At 47.8% G+C, this 19,080-nt stretch overlaps 1 protein-coding gene across 9 annotated transcripts in view; it reads left to right on the top strand.

Annotated features, from left to right (window-relative positions):
- Positions 1-19,080, top strand: part of Rps6kc1 (ribosomal protein S6 kinase C1) — a 144,195-nt gene that overhangs the window by 28,784 nt on the left and 96,331 nt on the right. For 8 of the 9 annotated variants that reach the window (XR_001840773.3, XM_039090578.2, NM_001415790.1 and 5 more), the window contains one exon: positions 13,542-13,901. The exons of the other annotated variant lie outside the window; for it this stretch is intronic. Coding sequence is in view for 7 of the 8 variants with exons in the window: in XM_039090578.2 (XP_038946506.1) it covers positions 13,542-13,901 (360 nt within the window). In the remaining variant the exon portion in view is untranslated. The remainder of the gene's footprint in view (positions 1-13,541; positions 13,902-19,080) is intronic. 9 annotated transcript variants of the gene reach the window in all.

Genomic DNA, 19,080 nt, shown 5'->3' with positions numbered 1-19,080 from the left:
ACATAAAATAAATAAAATAAAAACAAAACAAAACCAAAAAACTAGCACCACTGACCAGAGTCTTTGGGGGCACATTTCATATTCAAAACTCAACAGTCGCCAATGTAGAGATCCAGGCTGAGGAGGGCCAGTCTATGTCATCAGCTCCCACAGAGCTACATTTACGTCCTCTAAGGGTGACTTCATGTGGCACCTCCTCCTGGGCCCCATCCTTGTTGTTGGACCTCATCTCAGTGACTCTGGGGACTGAGCACAGGAACTTTTGGAGACTTTCACTTCCCAGAGACAGATCTGGATGCCAGGGGGTCATTTCTTTTGTTGTTCTTCCTTGAATATACAACTGACAAACCCTAGTGCTTCAGAAGGAACAAACCGATGCAAACATGGAAACAGAATCTGGTTCTGTTTCACGCACGGTTCTTGTAGTACAGTAGAAGAGGGAGAGACACACACACACACTCATGCACACACACATGTAAGCAGTAACGGTAACTGGCAGCTACTGTAGTGTGTCCATGCATTCACATATGTACATGATGCCATTGGAGGTCAGATCCCCTTGAGCTGGAGTTCTGGACAGTGCTGAGCTGGGGCCTGAACCTGTAGGAGCACACGCTCTTAATCGCTGAGCCATACGTCGTTGTTGAGAACAGTTAGATGCCGTCCTCTGAAAGACGAAAGGACACCTAATTGTTTACGAGCATCTTATTTCCGTTAGAAACTCGCGTGCTTTATTTGAATTACTGAGATGGTAGTGGGCGCTAGCACGGCCTCTGGGAGCGTCTCTCCCTGCTGGCCTGCTTTGGAGGTGCAGGTGGCCTCTCTGCTAAGCTGTTAGATTTTGATAGTGTGGCTTATTTAAATCCTTGGACGATGATATGGGAAGGCACACAGTTATTTCAGTTTGATTCAAACAGCCTCTTGTATAAGTCTGGGCTAAGGCCTTTGTGGATAAAGTGCTTGCCGTCTACACATGAGCATCTGAGTTCAGTTCCCCGGTGCTCAGGTATAGTCCCTCCATTCCTGCAGTGAGATGGGAGGTGGAGGCAGGAGAGTTCCCAGGAAGCTAGTAGGTCAGCTAGCCGGGTGTGGTACAAACAAGGTGGAAGCCAGGACTGACAGCCAAGGTTGTCCTCTAACCACAGGTATTCTGTGCCATCTGTGTCTGCGCGCGCGCGCGTGCACACACACACACACACACACACACACACACACACACACACACACACAGACACACACACACACAGACACACAGAGACACACACACAGACACACACACAGAGACACACACACACACATACACACACGCACACACACACAGACACAAACTCTCATGTACACACACACTCACACACTCTTACACACACACACTCTCACTCACATACATACACACACACTCTAACACATACATATACGCACACATGCACAAAGCACACACACATGAAAATACATGGAGAATTAAAAAAAACTTCGTGGGTTTTTTTTTTTTTTTTGGTTCTTTTTTTCGGAGCTGGGGACCGAACCCAGGGCCTTGCGCTTCCTAGGCAAGCGCTCTACCACTGAGCTAAATCCCCAGCCCCTCGTGTTATTTTTATTTACTGAATTTAAAGTTTATGCTTCAGGGCAGAGTAACTTTAAATGTGGACATCCTTAAGCTGGCTGTGTAGTGACGGGTCTGTGTTAAGACTAAAGTCTGTGTGGTATGGAATGCGGTAAAGTATGACATAATAGAAACTCTAAAGCAGGTTACACTTGTGGTAGGATTTTATCTACAAATGTCCACAAGGTGGCGCTGTGGGAACTAAAATCTTAGATCTGGTCTTGTCCTCAGTCCTGTGGTTTACTGGAGTGGGTCCTTGTCACTTAGCTTGAAGGAGTTATATTTTGTTATTAAGTACTTGTTCATGGTTTCTGACTATCTACATTTTCCTCAGTGATAAATCTTAAATAGGGAATTTAATTTTATGTAAATTTAATTTAATTTAAGCACAATGAACAAGCGCTGGTGCTTTATGCCTGTAGTCTTAGTACTTGGAAAATGGGGGCAGGAGAATCAGGAATTGAAGGCCAAGCTCACCTACATGGTGAGTTTAAGATTAGCCTGGGCTTCTGGGTTCCTTCCTTAAAAACAAAACCATGGAAAACCTAACCGATACACAATAAAGGCAGTCACGCGTGGTTGTGTCAGTATGCGGTGTATGCTGCCCATGGAGGAGAAGGCACAGCGTTTGCCCTGACTCTTGAAGGCCCAGGGCTGTTGTAGGTAACGTGGATATTCAGAATTTCGTGGCAGGGTGGGCCAGATTAAAGGTCACGATTTGTTCTGGTCACTTGGGTTTTGGGTTAGAAGGGACTTTAGATGTTACAAAGTACTTTCCTTTTCAGTTAGGCGTTGGGGTTTGGCGGCAGTCAAGTGTGTGCCTCTAGGTATTTGCTGAGCCCCTGAACTCTGACTTGCTGTGAATGGTGATCACATTCTGGTGTAGGAAGGGTCAGGGCGGGTCTGGAAGAGGGGCTCAGCAGCCGCTGAGTTCAGTTCCCAGAATCCACATTGGACGGCTTCACAACCTCTCCTAACCTGGCTCTAGGGAAATTCCATGCCCTACTCTGGCTTCAGAGGGACCTGTGTGTACATTTGCACACATGTGTGTAGGGTAACAGTTGAAACCTGGAGCCATAAAACAAGATGGGCAATGGAACAACAGACTCTGAGTCAGAAGGGAGCTGGGCAAGCGCTTCACCATGCTTCTGCTGGCCCGTACCTGGGATTGGCACTGGCTCTTGAAGCCCGTTCTGTTCCTAGTAGACACACAGTAGGGTCTGTGGAACTCGAGGTTCTCAAGGGTAAAGCAGAGGCACGTTGCTAACCTAGGAACTGTCAAGGCTGATTCTTCTTGGCCTGGAGCTGTTGCTAGCTCACTAGCGAGCCGTAGAGTACCAGAGTTGTGACTGGCACACAGCTCTAGAGGTAGGGATTTTTCTCACAGGCATATGTAGAAGGACCCATTTCTCTTCTTCCTTTAAAAAATGTACTCTTCCCAGTGCGGGGTAGCACATGCCTTTAGTCAGAGCACTTGGGAAGCAGAGGCTGGTGAATCTCTGAGTTGGAGGTGAGCCTTTCTACATGGGGAGTTCCAGGATACCAGGGCTGCATGAGAAACCCTGTCTGAAGGAAAGTATTCTTTGACAGTTTCACATATGCATGTGATATACTCCATTCCCTGTCTTCCTTTCCCACTCTCTCTGGACCTCTTCTCCCAGCAAACCCCCACCCTGGCTTTCCCCTTTTAAAGTCAGCGACCTGCTGTGTCTGTGGCTGTTGCTGAGTGTACGTGGGGCTGGTAGCCGAAGCGTAGGTACCTTCCCACGGCTCCACTACTGGGGAAAGTGACTGCTCTCCCTGCAGAGCCCCTCCCCCAGGAAGGGCTTGTTTCTGGATGCAGCCATGTCAGATCCCATCTGGATTGCGTGTCGTCCACCTCTGGGTCGTCTTGGGTCTGGGCTGGGTGCTTTTTTGTGCGTGAAGCAGGAGTGATTGCTACTGGGACGAGTAGAAAGTCCCTTTGGTTGAGTGTGGCAATGTTTGACCTATAGAGTGAAGGTGATGAGCTAATAGTAACCAGGCCATGTTTTATACAGAGTCCCCCACGGGAGGACACCTGTTGTCGAGGGAGACCGTCTCTTTGTGCATCTGGTCTTCAAATGCGGGCTTCTGATGCCTCACACTGTGAAGCGTCCGTGTGTGGCAGCCCAGCCTTTCCCCCAGGCCCGTCTCTCAGAGGTGTCCTAGGCAGATTCTGCTCTACTGCCCGACTCTGAGCAGTTCAAAGCCCAGAGGTGAGGGCAGGTAGGTGGATTGGGATGCTAAGTAAACCCTCGTGTCTGTAGCTGCTTTTTAACAAGTCACCTGAGGCCCTCTAATAGCACCGAGACTGGAATCTCTGTGATCCACACCCAGAGGCAGGCTACTCACAGCACCTTTGACTTCCCCTCTATCACTTCCAAAAGAGGCATAGGGCTCTGTGCGATGTCACTTCCAAGGCATAGGACTCTGTGCGATGGTGTTGGTGGAGGCTGTGCCTGCTGCTCTGCTGATGTCCTAGAAGGGTTCCTGTAGGGATGGTTTGGCTTTGACAGGTTGTCTGTCTGCTGTATCCAGTACCTATGTCTGCCCTGCCCACCCACTCCTCTTCCTCCTCAGTGAGACCCACAGCCTGTAACATTCTTGTAGCTCCCTGTGGCATATTTACTCACTCTCTACTTTATACGATGTTTAGATGTAGTTTTATATAAAACAAGGTGATTGTAGGACCGTTTTGAGTTGCTGAGCAGGACTACATGAAGCAGACACACTCAAGCGTGAGGTGCAGTGGGTGTTGACTATTTACGTGTCTTGTGCATCTTTACATCTGCCTGCGTGTACATATGTACATGCATGTGTGTTTACACATATCTGTATGCATCTGTGTATACACATGTGTGTTTGTCATGTCATCTATATGTGTGCAGATATACACTTGTGTATTTACATGCCATGTCTATATCATTACATGTGTATGCATATATACATGTATGTTTACCCATCTATCTGTACATCTCTATATGCTTATCTATGCTCACACGCTCACACGCTCACACACAGGAATGAAGGCTGGAGTTTTGGCTCAGTGGTTGAGAACTCACCTTCTGTGCATGAGCCTGTAGGTCTGCTTTCCTATATGATGGAAGGGGAAGAGAACCTGGGATTCGTCGTTTTAGTGGCCGACCTTTTGAAGTACGTGTTGGCAGCTTTCAATCACTGTGACAAAGTGCCCGAGACCAACAACTTACAAGGAGGAAAGGTTCCTTTTGGTGTGCACTTTCAGAGCTTTCAGCCCGTGGTTGGCCGCCTGCGGGCCTGTAGCAAGGCAGACAAGCCTAGTGGCAGAGGCTCAGCAGTAGTGTTTGCCTGGCCTGTGTGAGGCCCACTTGATCCCCAGGGACTGAAGCGCTTGTCTCTTTGGGCGGCTGGAGAGCACTTCCTTGAGAAGGGAGCCAGTACCTGTGGAAGCCAGTGAGCCCTTGATGCAGGAGCGGTGCCTGGGCCAGGCTTCTCAGGTACCGCAGTGTGTGGTTTCCACAGGACTGAGATAAGGAGGGGTGTGGGTCTCACCCATCCACAGTTCTGTTTAAGCTAAGAATCCCTTGGCTGTGCTGCTGGATGATCCACTCAGGATTCTATTCTGTGAGTGACATCTTTACCTATATTTTCGAGCAAACCTGCTCTTGAAGGACAGCAGCATCTCCTTTGCAGTCTTTGAGACACCAGGTCTGAGGGGCTTCCAGGCACACACCTGAGCTAGGCTCCGTCCGCAGAGGACAGGCTCTCAGTCCCTGCGCATCTTTTCAGCCCTTTTCTGTTTTTCAGAGGGTGCTGTACTGTGCACTGTTCTGCAGTCCATGGTTTGTATGTGTCCTGAACAGCAGCACTAAGCGTGTGTCCTCGTTGTGTGTCTATCACCCCCCCCCCCCCCCCCCGCCCATCCTTGCCCCTCTCCAGCCCTGTGACTGGGTGTTCAGTGGCTTGGGAGCGGCTCATTCTCAGGGATTGCCGTGCTTGGGCGTTGACTTCATCCCTACTCAGCACGGAGGGAGTTCTAGGCCAGCCTCTTCTACATGGGTCTGCTTGTATGCTGTAAATTACTTAATCTTTGGTATTTGTGATTTCCAGATTGTCCCTAAAATTTACAAGCCTTTTGTTTTTTTCATTGGTCTCTGTCGGGTTACATTTTCCTAACCTACTTCTTGTTTTTTGGAAAGTTTCAGTCTAAAATGTTTATAGTGGTTTTTCACTTTGAAACAAAGGATAAGACTTTGGATGATCAGTATTGTCAGTCATCTGTGATTAACTGCCGGTGGGTGGGTATTTGTGGGAGTGTGTGCATGTGTGCATATGTGTGTGTGTGTGTGTGTGTGTGTGTGTGTGTGTGTGTGTGTAGGGGGTCAGAGGACAGCCCCAGGTGTCATTCCTCAGGCACCATCTACCTTGTCTTTTGAGACAGGTTCTCTCACTGGCCTAGGGCTTGCTAGTAGGCTAGAGTTACATAGACCCACCTTCTCCCCCTCCTCAGTGTGGACGGCCACACTTGTCAAGCTCAGGTTATATGGCAAGTGCTTTACTGACTCCCAGTCTTCCTGCTGTGTTCTTTGGCAGACTTTTTGTTTGCCTTTATGATGGCTGAGACAGGGTCTCTATAGCCCAGGTTGGCCTCAGACTCATTCTGTAGCAGTGGGTAACCTTGACCTTCTGAACACACTGCTTCCTTCTCCTGAGTGCTGACTGTACCTGCTGTGCCCCCCGTGCCTGCTTGTGTAATGCTGGGAATCGAACCCTGAGCTCCATGCGTGGTGGGCCGGCAGTACCAGCTGAAGCACTCTGTCACCTGAGTTACAGCCCTGGCCCCTCCCTGCCAGGTGACTTCTGATGGTCTCCTTTTGCCAGCCTGATTTTGATTACCTTTGCTGATAAAATAAAGTCATAAAAGCAGGAGGAAGTGTAACTATGTTCTTAGAGTTTTGTGGTCAAAAGCCAAGAAACCGAGCCTTTGTAATCACCTGCTTGTCTTTCGGTGTTGGTGGGAAAGGGGAGTCAGGCACAGCCTCAGACAGCCGTGAGGTGGAGGAGGTGGGATTCTAACGGGAGCTGCAGGCAGATGAGACGAGCATTGGATCATCGCTCAGGCGAGAGGCACTGGAGAAAACAAAGCTTGGTGACATGGTGCTTCCCTTCTGTAGTCCTCGGGGCGTGTACAATCCTCCTCCAGCTGGATCGTTGACTAATTTCAATTTGGTAGTTAGGTAACGGCACCATTAAAGAAAATAAGTTTGCATTGACATTCATAACTATTTTAAAATTACTTCTAAAATGTTTACATAGTTTTTAGACTAGTGGGTGAGTAACTTATGCATGTTCTAGAAAGATTTTGACTGTGTTGGAGTGTCATGAACTGACCTGATGTTCCCCATGCTCTAGTGACATTCACTTGAAGCTGTGGGTTTATTGAAATCTGCTCCTTTTGGAGAATAGGGTAGCCTCTTGTAGAGATCCTAGAAAAAAAGAACAAAAGAAATCAAGGCTGTATTGTCAAGGTGCCACAGTCGTGTGTAAAGCTGATTTGCTCATGCAGCTAGGCTGATGCTCACACGTTCTTACTCTGTTTGGTAGGAAGTGAGCAACTGGAGGCCGCCACAGGCTGACAAACTGTGGCTGATGGGCTGTATCTGCTCCTGGCTGCTTTCCTATGGTCTGTGAACCAAGAACAGTTTTTACATTTTTAAATGGTCGAAAAACCCAAAGAATTTATCAACTTATGATGTGACATAACATGCAATTAAAGTTTCAGTGTCTACAACAAAGTCTTCCTGAAGTGCAGCTATGCTCCCCTGTCCAGGGTGGTCAGCATGGAGTCGCATAGCTACAACAGGTCATGGAGGTGCAGGGCCTGAAGTATTTACTCTTTGGCTCTTCACGGAGTTTGCTGAGCCCTGATCTCAGAATCATGTACTCTGATCCACCTGCAGTTTTCATTCTTGGTGTTGTCTCCTGTGGAAATAAAAACTCTTTTATATGCCCTTTTCTGAGAACTTGGCATTAAGCACTCAGTGGTGCTCTGGCCTGGAGATGGTGCTCGGTGCTTGAATGCTTATGTGGCATGCACGAGGTGCCCTGTGTTTGATCCCTGGAATCATCAAAGAAACAAAACAAGAATCACCCCAAACCCCACCAGATCAAAGCAAGCAGAAGCAGCCGTGCAGATCTCCACATGTGTGCACCTGAACTTTTCAGGGATGGGACTTCCAGTTTTGTCTCATAGAATCAGCAGCTTGACAAGTGGATTCCAGAGCTCTACGTGTTCCCAAGGTCTCCAAGGATCCGCAGTGTGGAAGCCATTTTAGTAACACAGTCACCGATGCTGACCTCTGTGCTGAATGTCACATGGGAAAGCGATGAGATCAAACTGTTGAGGGTGGTGACACCAGCCGCTGGTAAAGGCAGCACTGTCAGAGTGCTCCCTCTGCTCTGCATCACAGTACCCTCCCTGCTAAGCCGCCATGCTGCACTAGAAAGGTGGATATGAGGGGCAACTGAGTTGAGGAGCTGTTTGCTCATGGGAAGCCATTTTGCTTGAATCAGTAGCAGACAGACAGTTGTCATCATGCTTGTGTGTTTGGTGCTTGTGTTTTTCCTTGAAATGAAATGAGCTGACTCTTCAAGGAAAATAGCTCATGGTATTTGTTGCCAGTGAAAGAGTTTTCCTCCCCACTCTAGGGCTTTTGTGTTACTTTGAATTTGACAGTTTCCTAATGTGATTTTTATTCCATAATAATGAAATAAGAGGTTGATATGTAGAAGATCTGTGGTAGTCAGAGAACTGACATTTTACAAATAATTGCTTTGTTCGGCTCTAACCGTGGATATCAATGATTCAGGCTGACCAATGGGTTTCCAGTCGTGAACCCTGCAGATTTCGTTGTTTGCATTTATGTGTCACACGTCACAGCCAGTCTTAGGAAAGCAGCACTGTGGAGATTTGGTGTCACACAGAAAGACAGACGTCTCATAAGATGGCTCTGCATGTAGGGTTGTTTGCTGCCAAGCCTGACAATTTGAGTTTGGTTCCCAGGTCCCACATGGCAGAAGGAAATAACTGACTCCACACAGTTGTCCTCTCACCTCGTGTGAGTGCTGTGGGTTTGTGGAACCCCCACCCCAGGATAGTAGTAGAAAAGGAAGGCAGTGAGACAGCAGGCACAGGCATCTAGCACTTTCCCTTTTACTAACATCTTCCAACCACAAGGCTGACAGCAGACAGTTCATAGAGTCAGGCCTTAGAATGCCTCATGTTCTGTTCAGCCAGACATCAAGACTTGCAAAATACCAAAGTTACCGTTCTCCCAATAAATACTTTTTGTTTTGATGATTGTAGTTACTTTTTATAAAAATGTTAATGTGTGATAGTTCCAATGTTTTATTTCAAAAGATTTATTATTTAACTTTTTATTGGTTCTTTGTGAATTTCAAATTATGCACCCCAATTCCACTCATCTCCCCATTTCTTTATACCTGCCCCACCCTTGGAACACCCCTCCATGGGAAAAATTCTCACTGTGGAAGCTGTAGTGTGTCATTATGGTCTCACAATGTATGCTCTGTGTCACTTCTTTATTGTCAAATGCTCATTGCAGTGAGTCATTGGTCTGATTTGAGGCCTCTGGCTTCTGCTCCACCATCAATACTGGATTCTCACCAGGACTCCTCTCAGTTATCCTGTTGCTGCCCTATGTCAGGGAGATCCTGCAGCATTAGATCTGCAGGACTGGCCCCTTTATGTGCTCTAGCAGTTTATAGGTAGAGTAGATGTTGAGGTGGGTCAACTCAAAGCCCTATATCTGGGCCTAGGTGGTTACTGGTCAGCCCACCATCACCCCACACCCACACTACCAGAGTAGTCTCTGTCCAGTGCTGCCCAGGCTGCCAGTTCAGTGCTGCAGTGGCGTGAGCAGAGCCAGCTCTCCTGCTCCCATACTCTTTTTCTCTTTCTTTTTTTAAATTGTTATTCCCTTTCCCACTTTCCCCTCTGTAAGCCCCCTAACCCATCTCCCCCACCCCCTGCTTTATGAGGGTGCTCTCCCCCCGCCCCGCCCCACTCATGCCTCACCGCCCTGGCATTCCCTTACACTGGGGCATCAAGTCTTCACAGGACCAAGGACTTCTCCTCCCACTGATGCCTGACAAGGCCCATCCTCTGCTACACATGCAGCTGGAGCCATGGGTCTGTCCATGTGTACGCTTTGGTTGTTGGTTTAGTTCCTGGGAGCTCTGGGGGGTCTGGCTGATTGATATTATTGTTCTTCCTATGGGGTTGCAAACCCCTTCAGTTCCTTCAGTTCTTTCCCTAATTTCTCCATTGGTGTCCTGGTGCTCAGTCTGATGGTTGGCTGCAGGCATCCACATCTGTATTGGGTTTGGTGTGTGCATATGGGTTGGAGCCCCATGTGTCGCAGCCTCTGGATGGCCTCTCCTCCATCTCTACTCTCATACTCTTAGGACGTGCTCACCTGCAACCCCCAGAAGCAGGACTAGGTCAGGAGCCATTTAGGATAGGCAAAAGTCATGCCAATGGCTTTCTAGAGATGGCCCATTGTTTTGTGTGGTCTGCAATGGGAGGGCTCTGAGAGGTAAGGCCCAAAGACATTTCATCTCAGGATTGCTTCTTGCTGCTGATATGCCTTTCCTGTCATTATTAAGTTAGTTTAATAATTAGCAGGCATTAGCACACCCTATTGGGCAGATTTTCTTCTGATCAAGATGTTCTCTCTTATAGTAATGCTATATAGACAAATTGATGATTTCATAATTCCTAATAATGTTTCTATGGAATTCCTAAATTTATACAAGCAATTTTGAGCCCGCTATATAGTATGAAAGCTGTAGTTAGGGTTCTGTAAGCCTACACGTGTCACGGGCTAATTGAACTAGGACAGAAAACAGGCTTGGAACAAATTTACGATCAGGGAAAACATTGTTTCTAGGCTATAAAACCATTATCTGAAATCTAAAGGTCATAAGCTGGGAATAGACAATTTATTGTAGGTGCAAGGACAGAAAATAAAATATTGACTAGATTTATCTATACAAAACTTCAAAACTAATGAGATACAAGGCAGATGATTTGCCTTTTGACAAAACCATGCTAACTTATAATATAAGAATTATTGTTTTAAACTTTTAATGAGCTAGTGCAGGATAATGAATGTCTAGTTAGAACACTTGTGAACATTCCTGCTGAAGTTCCTTATTTGGTTTATGGTGAACTTTTGGAATGTGAAGATGCTCGAAGACCATGCAGTCTGTTCTCCTGAGAAAGTGTGTGCATTGAGAGTGACGACGATAAGCACGCAGGCTTCTTCCTCCTGACAAGGACAGAGATTCTCTCATTCAGCAATAAAAAGGAAAGGTGTTTTTTTCACCAGTGGAGAGATGAGGCTTTTTTTTTCAGCAATAAAGATGAGGTTTTTTTTTTTCTTACTTGGGTTTTTTTTTTTTTTAAACTTTCAGAAATAAAAAGGTAGAAGCCTTTTCTTTCTCTGAGCAATAAAGGTTGAAGCTTATTTTTCATCCAGAATGAGTGTTTTCTGCATTGGCACTTGCTTAGTGGAACTTGTTTGTGGGGTCCTTTGCTCCATCCACCGAACACACACACACACACATGCACACAGACACATACAGACACACATGCACGCATGTAAACGCATACACGCACGCACATGCATGCACAGACACAGCACATGCATGCACAGACACACATGCGCGCACGCATGCACACACACACACAGACACATACAGACACACAGACACACATGCACGCATGCACATGCATGCACGCACACACATGCATGCACGCACACACAGACACACATACATACACACGGATATGTATATATATACATATATAGATATATTTATGTAAATATGCATGAATACTTGTAGAGTTGATGAGACAGGTGGTTGGGCGTGACCAGTATGAGTGTGTGTGTGTCTGTCTGTGCATATTTGCTTATGTAAAAGTTTCCCTTTCTGTGGGCATGACTTTCTTTTCCTGGATGATAAGGAGTTAAGAACTTTGAACAAAGGACCTGTAGTAAAGAACAAGGAGCAAGAATAATCACTTCTTTACATAATTCTTCCCCGTTCCCCCATTCAGAGGTGGATGGTTTTTAACCATAGCATAAGCAAGAAAGTGTTGTTTCCAGAAGCTGTCAGCTTCCAGTCCCAGGATATAGAGTTAAAAGATCACCAGTCTTTGGGCTTTCATCCAATTCTGAGTCCCACTTCAACCTATTTCCCAGCCAGAGCAGGCCTCCACAAGGCCAACTCTGTTGTGCTGCCCAGGGGAGATCCAGGGTCTGCTCTCCTGAGTGCTGCAGCAGGTAAAGGGCAGGGCCAGCTTTCCTGCCTGTTTTAGGTGGCAAAAGGTGAGGGGCCATCTCTCCCTCACCCACACTGTTGCATGGCATAGAAGTGGCAGGGCCAGCTTGCCCCCCAGGGCCAGTTCTACTGCACTTCCTGGGTGAGGTGCAGATTCTGCATCTGGCGAGGGGTGGGGTCTCTGTATAGCTCTCAGAAATCAACACGGCCCCAGGCAGCAGCCCAGTCTAGGAAGGTCCTACTGGCCTTTGGTAGTAACAAACCCCCACTGTTGCAGGGCCACAGCCCAAGACATGGCTGTAGGTGGCATTGCTGGCTGCTCTTATCAGGCAGTTTCTCAGTACTTTCAAGTCTCCAGTTCTGCCTCTCTTCATTGTGTACAGTCCTTCTGCTTCTCTCTCTCCCATCTCTCCACCAATTCACTTGCTTATCTTAGTGATGCCCAGACTCCTGGTGTCTGGGGTCACCTCTGGAGTAGTCTCAGGAGTGCTGTGCCCTACCTGTGCCATGTGGCATGAGGTGGGGGTTGTCTGGAATGTGGTTTGCCCACCTGGGCCTATGTGGCATCTGGCAGGTTTGCTCTGCACTCAGGCCCCATGGTGTTGGACTGGGTGGGAGTCTGGTCCCATGGTGCCAGACTGTGATATATCAAGCTTGCTCCCTGCCTGGCCCTGTGACACCAGACTAAAAGATTTATTTTTATCTTACATGTATGAGTATTTGCCTGCAGCTGTTAATGTGTCCCTGGTACCTTCAGAGGCTAGAAGACAGTGTTGTATCCCTTGGAAGTGGGGCTGTAGATGGTCACAAGGTACAGACAGATAGTCATGGGTTACAGACAGATGACCATGAGGTAAAGACGGATGACCATGAGGTATAGACAGATGACCATGAGGTAAAGACAGATGACTATGAGTTATAGATGGTTGACCATGGGTTACAGACAGATGACCATGAGTTACAGATGGATGACTATGAGGTATAAACAGATGACCATGAGGTACAGACATATGACCGTGGGTTACAGACGGATGACCATGATGAGTTACAGACAGATAGTCATGGGTTACAGGCAGTCGCCATGAGTTACAGACAGATGACCATGAGTTACAGACAGAAAGTCATGAGTTACAGGCAGTCAGCCATGAGTTACAGACAGATGACCATGAGTTATAGATGGATGACCATGAGTTACAGATGGATGACCATGAGTTATAGATGGATGACCATGAGGTATAGACAGATGACTGTGGGTTACAGACAGATGACCATGAGTTACAGATGAATGACCATGCTTTATAGATGGATGACCATGAGTTATAAATGAATGACCATGAGGTACAGACGGATGACCATGAGGTACAGACAGATGGTCATGTGTTATGTTAGACAGCCATGGGTTACAGACTGTCAACATCAAATGGGCTAAGCTGAAACAATCTGCTAGATGCTGCCAGTCACCAGCAGGCCACAGCTGCCCTGCTGAGTTAGTTATGGGAGGATGGCAGTATGTGTGACCTGTGCTCCTGTGGCTACTGCTAGTCTCATTTGACTCCTGTGTTCCTCATTTCAGGCTTCTCCAGTGACAGTGACCTCCTGTCCCTCACTGTTGATGCGGACTCTCTTGCCGAGGTAGATGATGGAATGGCTTCCCGTCAGGGTTCTCCCAGTAGAGCTTTTGGTCTGAGTGTGTCTGCGGATTCTTCGGCAGTAGGGGCTGTTGCTTCTGACATTGAACCAAGCAAAGCAGAAGACCGGGAAAGCCGCAGCCTCTTCCCCAGCAGCTTAAAGCCAAGGCTTGGCAGGAGAGATTACCTGGAGAAGGCAGGGGAACTTATCAAACTGGCCTTAAAGAAGGAGGAGGAAGATGACTATGAAGCAGCTTCTGACTTTTACAGGAAGGGTGTTGATCTGCTCCTAGAAGGTGTACAAGGTAGGGTGTTGCCCACAGTCGTGTGTCCTGGCATGGCTTATGTGGTGCAAAGAAATAAATGTCTATTCTCCTGTGCCTGAAAGCTCTGTGTGTGTTCTCCTGTGTTCAGGGGGAAATGAGAAGCCCACGTGAATGACGTCATTGCAGGTGCTCAACACTCTGAGCCACCTACGAAAGTGGATTATCTCCCAAAGCAGGGTCCCCACTGGTGCTGCAGGAATGGCAGTCTTTCTCTTGACTTGATCAGTGTTCACCAAGAGCACTCTTGGGAACTACCCATGAGTTTACTATCAGTGGAGAAGGGAAGCTCTTGGTTTGTCCACCACTCTGCTTTCTGTCAGCTGGGGTGACTATCATCCTCACCTAGTTAATGCCAGTGACTGGACCGTGCTGAGCTGAGCATAATGTAGTGTCTCTCAGTAGAACTTACTGTGTGTGCGTGCGTGTGTGTGTGTGTGCGTGTGTGCGTGTGTGCGTGTGTGCGTGTGTGTGTGTGCGTGCGTGTGTGTGTGCATGTGTGTGTGCGTGCGTGTGTGCGTGTGTGTGTGTGCATGCGTGCGTGTGCATGCGTGCGTGTGTGTGTGTGCATGCGTGCGTGTGTGTGTGTGTGCATGTGTGTGTACAGTAGGCTTTATTTTTGTGCTTTCCTTTTTATCACAAGGACAGAATAAAGTTAGTGATGTGACTTCTCGGACAGGATGAAATTATCAAAGGCTGATGTGACTGTCTTCAGTGGACTGTGGAGAGTTATTTCTGCTGGTATTCTTATCTAACTCTTTCCTGTAGTATTTCCTGTCAGTACACCTGCTGTCCTGTTAGTCTAGAACCTTCTCCTGATCTGTATATGTATATGTTTCTAAGCTGCTGCTTATCAAGAATTTTGACTGAATTTCTTCCTAAAAAACTTTTTTTTTTGGATTTATTTATTTTATGTATCTGAGTGTTTTGCCTGTATGTTTGTCTGTGTAGTACCTCCTGTGTGAGAGCCTGATGTCTGAGGAGACCAAAAGAAGCCATTGGGTCCCCTGGAATTAGAGTTACAGACAGTTGTGAGCTGCCATATGGATGCTGGGAACTGAACCAGGATCCTCTGGAAGAGCCATCTCCATCTCTCCAGCCCTGGATTCTCCCTCTTAACCTTCATTTATACCTTGTCATTTACCTAGCACCCCAAGTCCTCAAAATGACCCCTTTTACCTTTGTGTGTTTAAGAACATTGCTTTTTATTTTAGTTTTAGTTCTGAGGGAGGGCAGGCATGTGTATGTGAGTGTGCTTTGCCTGTAGAAGCAAGAGATCCGTCTGGAGCTGCAGGTAGAGATGGCTGTGAGCAGCCTGCTGTTGGGTCTCCTCTGGAAGAGCCGTGTGCGTTCACTGCGAAGCCTCCTCCGTCTGGACTGTGTGTGCTTTCTAACTGCTTCCTATCTGAGGGGTCGTGAGCTAACTTCCCACCAACTTCCTAGTTTTTAAGATTTAGTTGCTTGTTTTTCTCTCAGATCTCTGTCCTGTAGGGTTGCCTTCAGTAAACTCTGTGCTGTGGTGCTGAGGAATCTCAGGAGCAGTGCAGAGAGGGTGTCCCACTGCCATCCTTAGCTGCACTGTCACTGTCTGCTTCAGAGCCCGGGGCCCCAAGCTGCTGGCGTCTGTATGTGCAAATGAAGGGCCTGGGGCCTGCTGCCTTCCTTCCTGGGTAGTCACTGGTACCCTGCTGATGTGGCCGGGTACGTTCATTTGACCGTGACATGTACTCTCAAGTAACTGATGCTCACGTTCAATCCACGAAACCTCACTTTTCATCTTCTGCTTGGTGGGTGACATTTTAGCCAATTTTGTGTTTCAGGCATTTATAGCCTATTGGGGTTTGCATGTGGAATTCTGTGTAAAGGCCTCTTCATTTCTGTCCTTTTCCCCAACCGTCATCGTGGTCGGGGCTGCAATGGGATGAGCTGCAGATCCGTTTCCATGCTCCTCCTTTTTTCCAAACACAGTTTACTAGCTTGCCAAAACACTTTTGTCCTTAATTAGCATAGGTGAACCACATCATTGTCATCTTTCTGTCTAGAGGGTATTTGTACTTAATCAGGACACTCCATAGTGTTACCACTTGATGGCACCAGAAAAACAAAAATCATTGCTTGACGGTGACTGTGGGTGTGAATGCAGACGAGTGAGTAACAAAGCCTCCTTCAGTCGGTCCTTACTCTGCCGACGAGAGCAGAGCAGCGTTGTTATCCCAGAAACGCTGGAACGCTCTCCGAGCAGCTGTCTAAAGTCAGCGAGCTGTGGAACTGTTTCTGTCTGAAGTCCTGCCTGCTCCTGACGGGGTCTCACTGATAATGTGCCGTCCAGAAGGCAAGCGATTGACCTACTGCTTGTAGTGGTTTATTTCTGCTCACCATGCAGTGGCCTTGTCAGACAAGCCATGGGGACCACAGTTACCACATTCCAGGCTTTCTCATTCAGCTTCCGTCTGTCTGATTCTTTATGAAGAATGCCTGTTTCGCTCCATCCAATTTTGCACATGGTATTATGTAAACTGTGACGTCAGAGCAGTGTGCACAGTCCCAGGACCCTGCAGAAGTGCTATGCTCACCACACTGCAGACCTGTGTCCCTACGTTTGCAGAATAGGTCTCCGAGTAGTGCTTGGTTTGACATTCATGCTCTGAAGAGAGGCCTCCTTGGGTAAGTTTGTTGAACATGGCAGAAGTGCCATTGACATGTCTTGCAGTTGCTAACACCTACGAATAAAGAGCTACAGCTTACCTCTTCCTGTGCAGTTCTCATGACTGTGGTTTGGCTTCACATGCTGCATGGTTGTTTCTGGGCCTCTGGCCGTCCAGGGAGAAGTCTTTCAGAGAGAAGCCAGCACGCCTTGTCTGTGGTCCTCACAGGTTGGAAGAGTTTGCCTGTCTACTGAGCTGCTCATTGTAAAACTGGAGCTTGTCAGTTGTGGTAGAGCTGGTGGAAACGCTGGTGCTTTTCTTATGAAGTGCCATTTTTACAGCAGAGACCAGATGCAAGCACAATGGTGTCGCGCTTCTGTCCATTAGCAACAATTGGGTTCTGCTAGGGGCCTTTACCCTCTGTGAACTGGACTCTGCTGGCGATGGTTCTCAAAAGGAGAGGTGCTGTTTTCTAGACTCTCAGGTTGCTATGGATTTAAAAAGAGAAAGCGCAAAAGTCAAGGTTGCAGGAACAACTTGAACCTTTGTGAAGAATGGGCAGTCTGCTCCATTCCGTCCTTCCATGTCCCACTGTGTCCTAAGAGTGGGCTTGCTGGGGCACTTAGGGCAACACAGCATGGCAGACGGATGGGAAAGGCACCAATGAAGTGTTACGGCAGTAGGGGCAGCAGCAGGGGCAGCAGCAGGGGCAGCAGCGGCAGCAGTGGCAGGGGCAGCAGCAGCAGTGGCAGGGGCAGCAGCAGCAACAACAGCAGGGGCAGCAGCAGCAGCGGCAGGGGCATCAGCAGCAGCAGCAGCAGCAGCAGCAGCAGCAGCAGCAGCAGCAGCAGCAGCAGGGGCAGCGACAGCAGGGGCAGCAGCCTGTCAAGTGTTCAATGCCTGTCATGGCACCAATTATTTCCTTACATTATTTTTAATTTTCAGGAAAGCCAAAGTGGAATCCAAGCTAATCATACTGGGCATTGTTTAGTAGCACTGAAATTTAGAGGATGCAGATATTTGATACACTGACCTGAAAATCTTGGCACTACTTTAGCAAGAATAATTATTTATTATTATAAATAATAGTTATAAAGTTATACAGGATCTTCCAGATGACAAGCACTGTTCCTGTGTCCACCTGTGGTCCCCCTGGGAATCAGACGGTCCTGCTGTCTTCACCTGCTGTGTTCTGGTTGCCAGAGTGGCAGGTTTACTCCTGCCTCCTGAGGTGACCTCAGGCCCTCACTTTCAGGTGAGGGGACTGAGATCTAGGAGGAGTTGGTCAGCTGCTGTTGGTCATGGGCAGTGAAGTTGAGCTGGGATTCAGTCTAGGCTTTTCCTCATACAGACCCTGTGTCCTGGCTGTGGTACCTCTCACCAACTTGTCATCTGATCACATGACCTTTGTGATGTGGAGACACAACAGGGCCTTGGCGTTGCACACTGCCCTTGATTTTGTATGTTCACTCCTGTTCGGGCTCCTGTTCCCTGTCCTTCACACTTCTGTCCATCTAGAGGGTCATCCTGCAGCACCGTGTACTTGTGTGACCACATACCATGGTGCATTAGGTCATGTTTGTGATGGCTCTGCTGAGTGACACAGCCTTGCTGTGTGTCTGTGGCACGGCGTGACAAACGTCTTGGGGAGGTTTTGGTAAATTTGTTTCAGGGACTTGGTGGCAATGCCATTGTTGTCCCGTCTCCCCCTTTCCTGCATTCCCTACTCTCCATTTCCCTCCTATTTTCTTCCCCTCCCCTCCCCCTTCTCCCTCCTCCTCCTTTCCTCCTTATTCCCTTCTCCTTCCATAGCTCCAGTACACATTGTGAAGAAGATTTATAATGAAAAGGATTATTGTTTACGTGTGTGTTTCCTTTGGAAACTCTGATGATGTTTGTCACCAGTGCAGCTGGCTCTAATGTTATGACTTGGCTTAGAGACACAACTCACTTTCTTCCATTTTCTCTCTGGCAAAGATCTAATACAGTACCCAGCCTTTCCCACAGTGCACAGCAGCCCTGGAGATGTGTGCCTGGCCAGCTCTTCGCTAGTTCAGTCAGACTGTGATGCTCAGCACCTCGCTGTTCTGCTTCTTCCTGGAAGGAGCTATGAACTCATGTACTCCTAGGTGACGGCTGAGTCACTGGGCGGCTCTAAACTCAGCCATGTGTCCAAAGGCTGGTATTAGAACTGCCTGGGCCTTGCAGATGGGGCTACACTGTGCCCGTAGTCTTCCCTGCGTAAGCGCTGTGCAAAATGGCTGGGATCCAGTCATCCCTTGAACGAGAGGTGCTCACATATTTGGAAACCCTGTAGACCACCATGTTTGCTTTAAATAGACAGCCAGGACAGGCAGGAAGTGTGGGGTTTGTGTAGGGAACCAACTTGGAAATGGGAAATCTCAGTCTAACCTTTGAGTTACCTATTCTGCCCCTAGTGCTCATAACATTACACCATGGGCACACTTTCTTGTGCGCTTCACCTGCTGCTCACTTTGGTGTGAAGTACGCCAAGC

This window comes from Rattus norvegicus, chromosome 13 (genome assembly GCF_036323735.1).
Source record: "Rattus norvegicus strain BN/NHsdMcwi chromosome 13, GRCr8, whole genome shotgun sequence".
NCBI classification, from domain to species: domain Eukaryota; kingdom Metazoa; phylum Chordata; class Mammalia; order Rodentia; family Muridae; genus Rattus; species Rattus norvegicus.
Note: the sequence above shows the minus strand (reverse complement) of the source record. Positions and strands in the feature narration are given on the sequence as shown.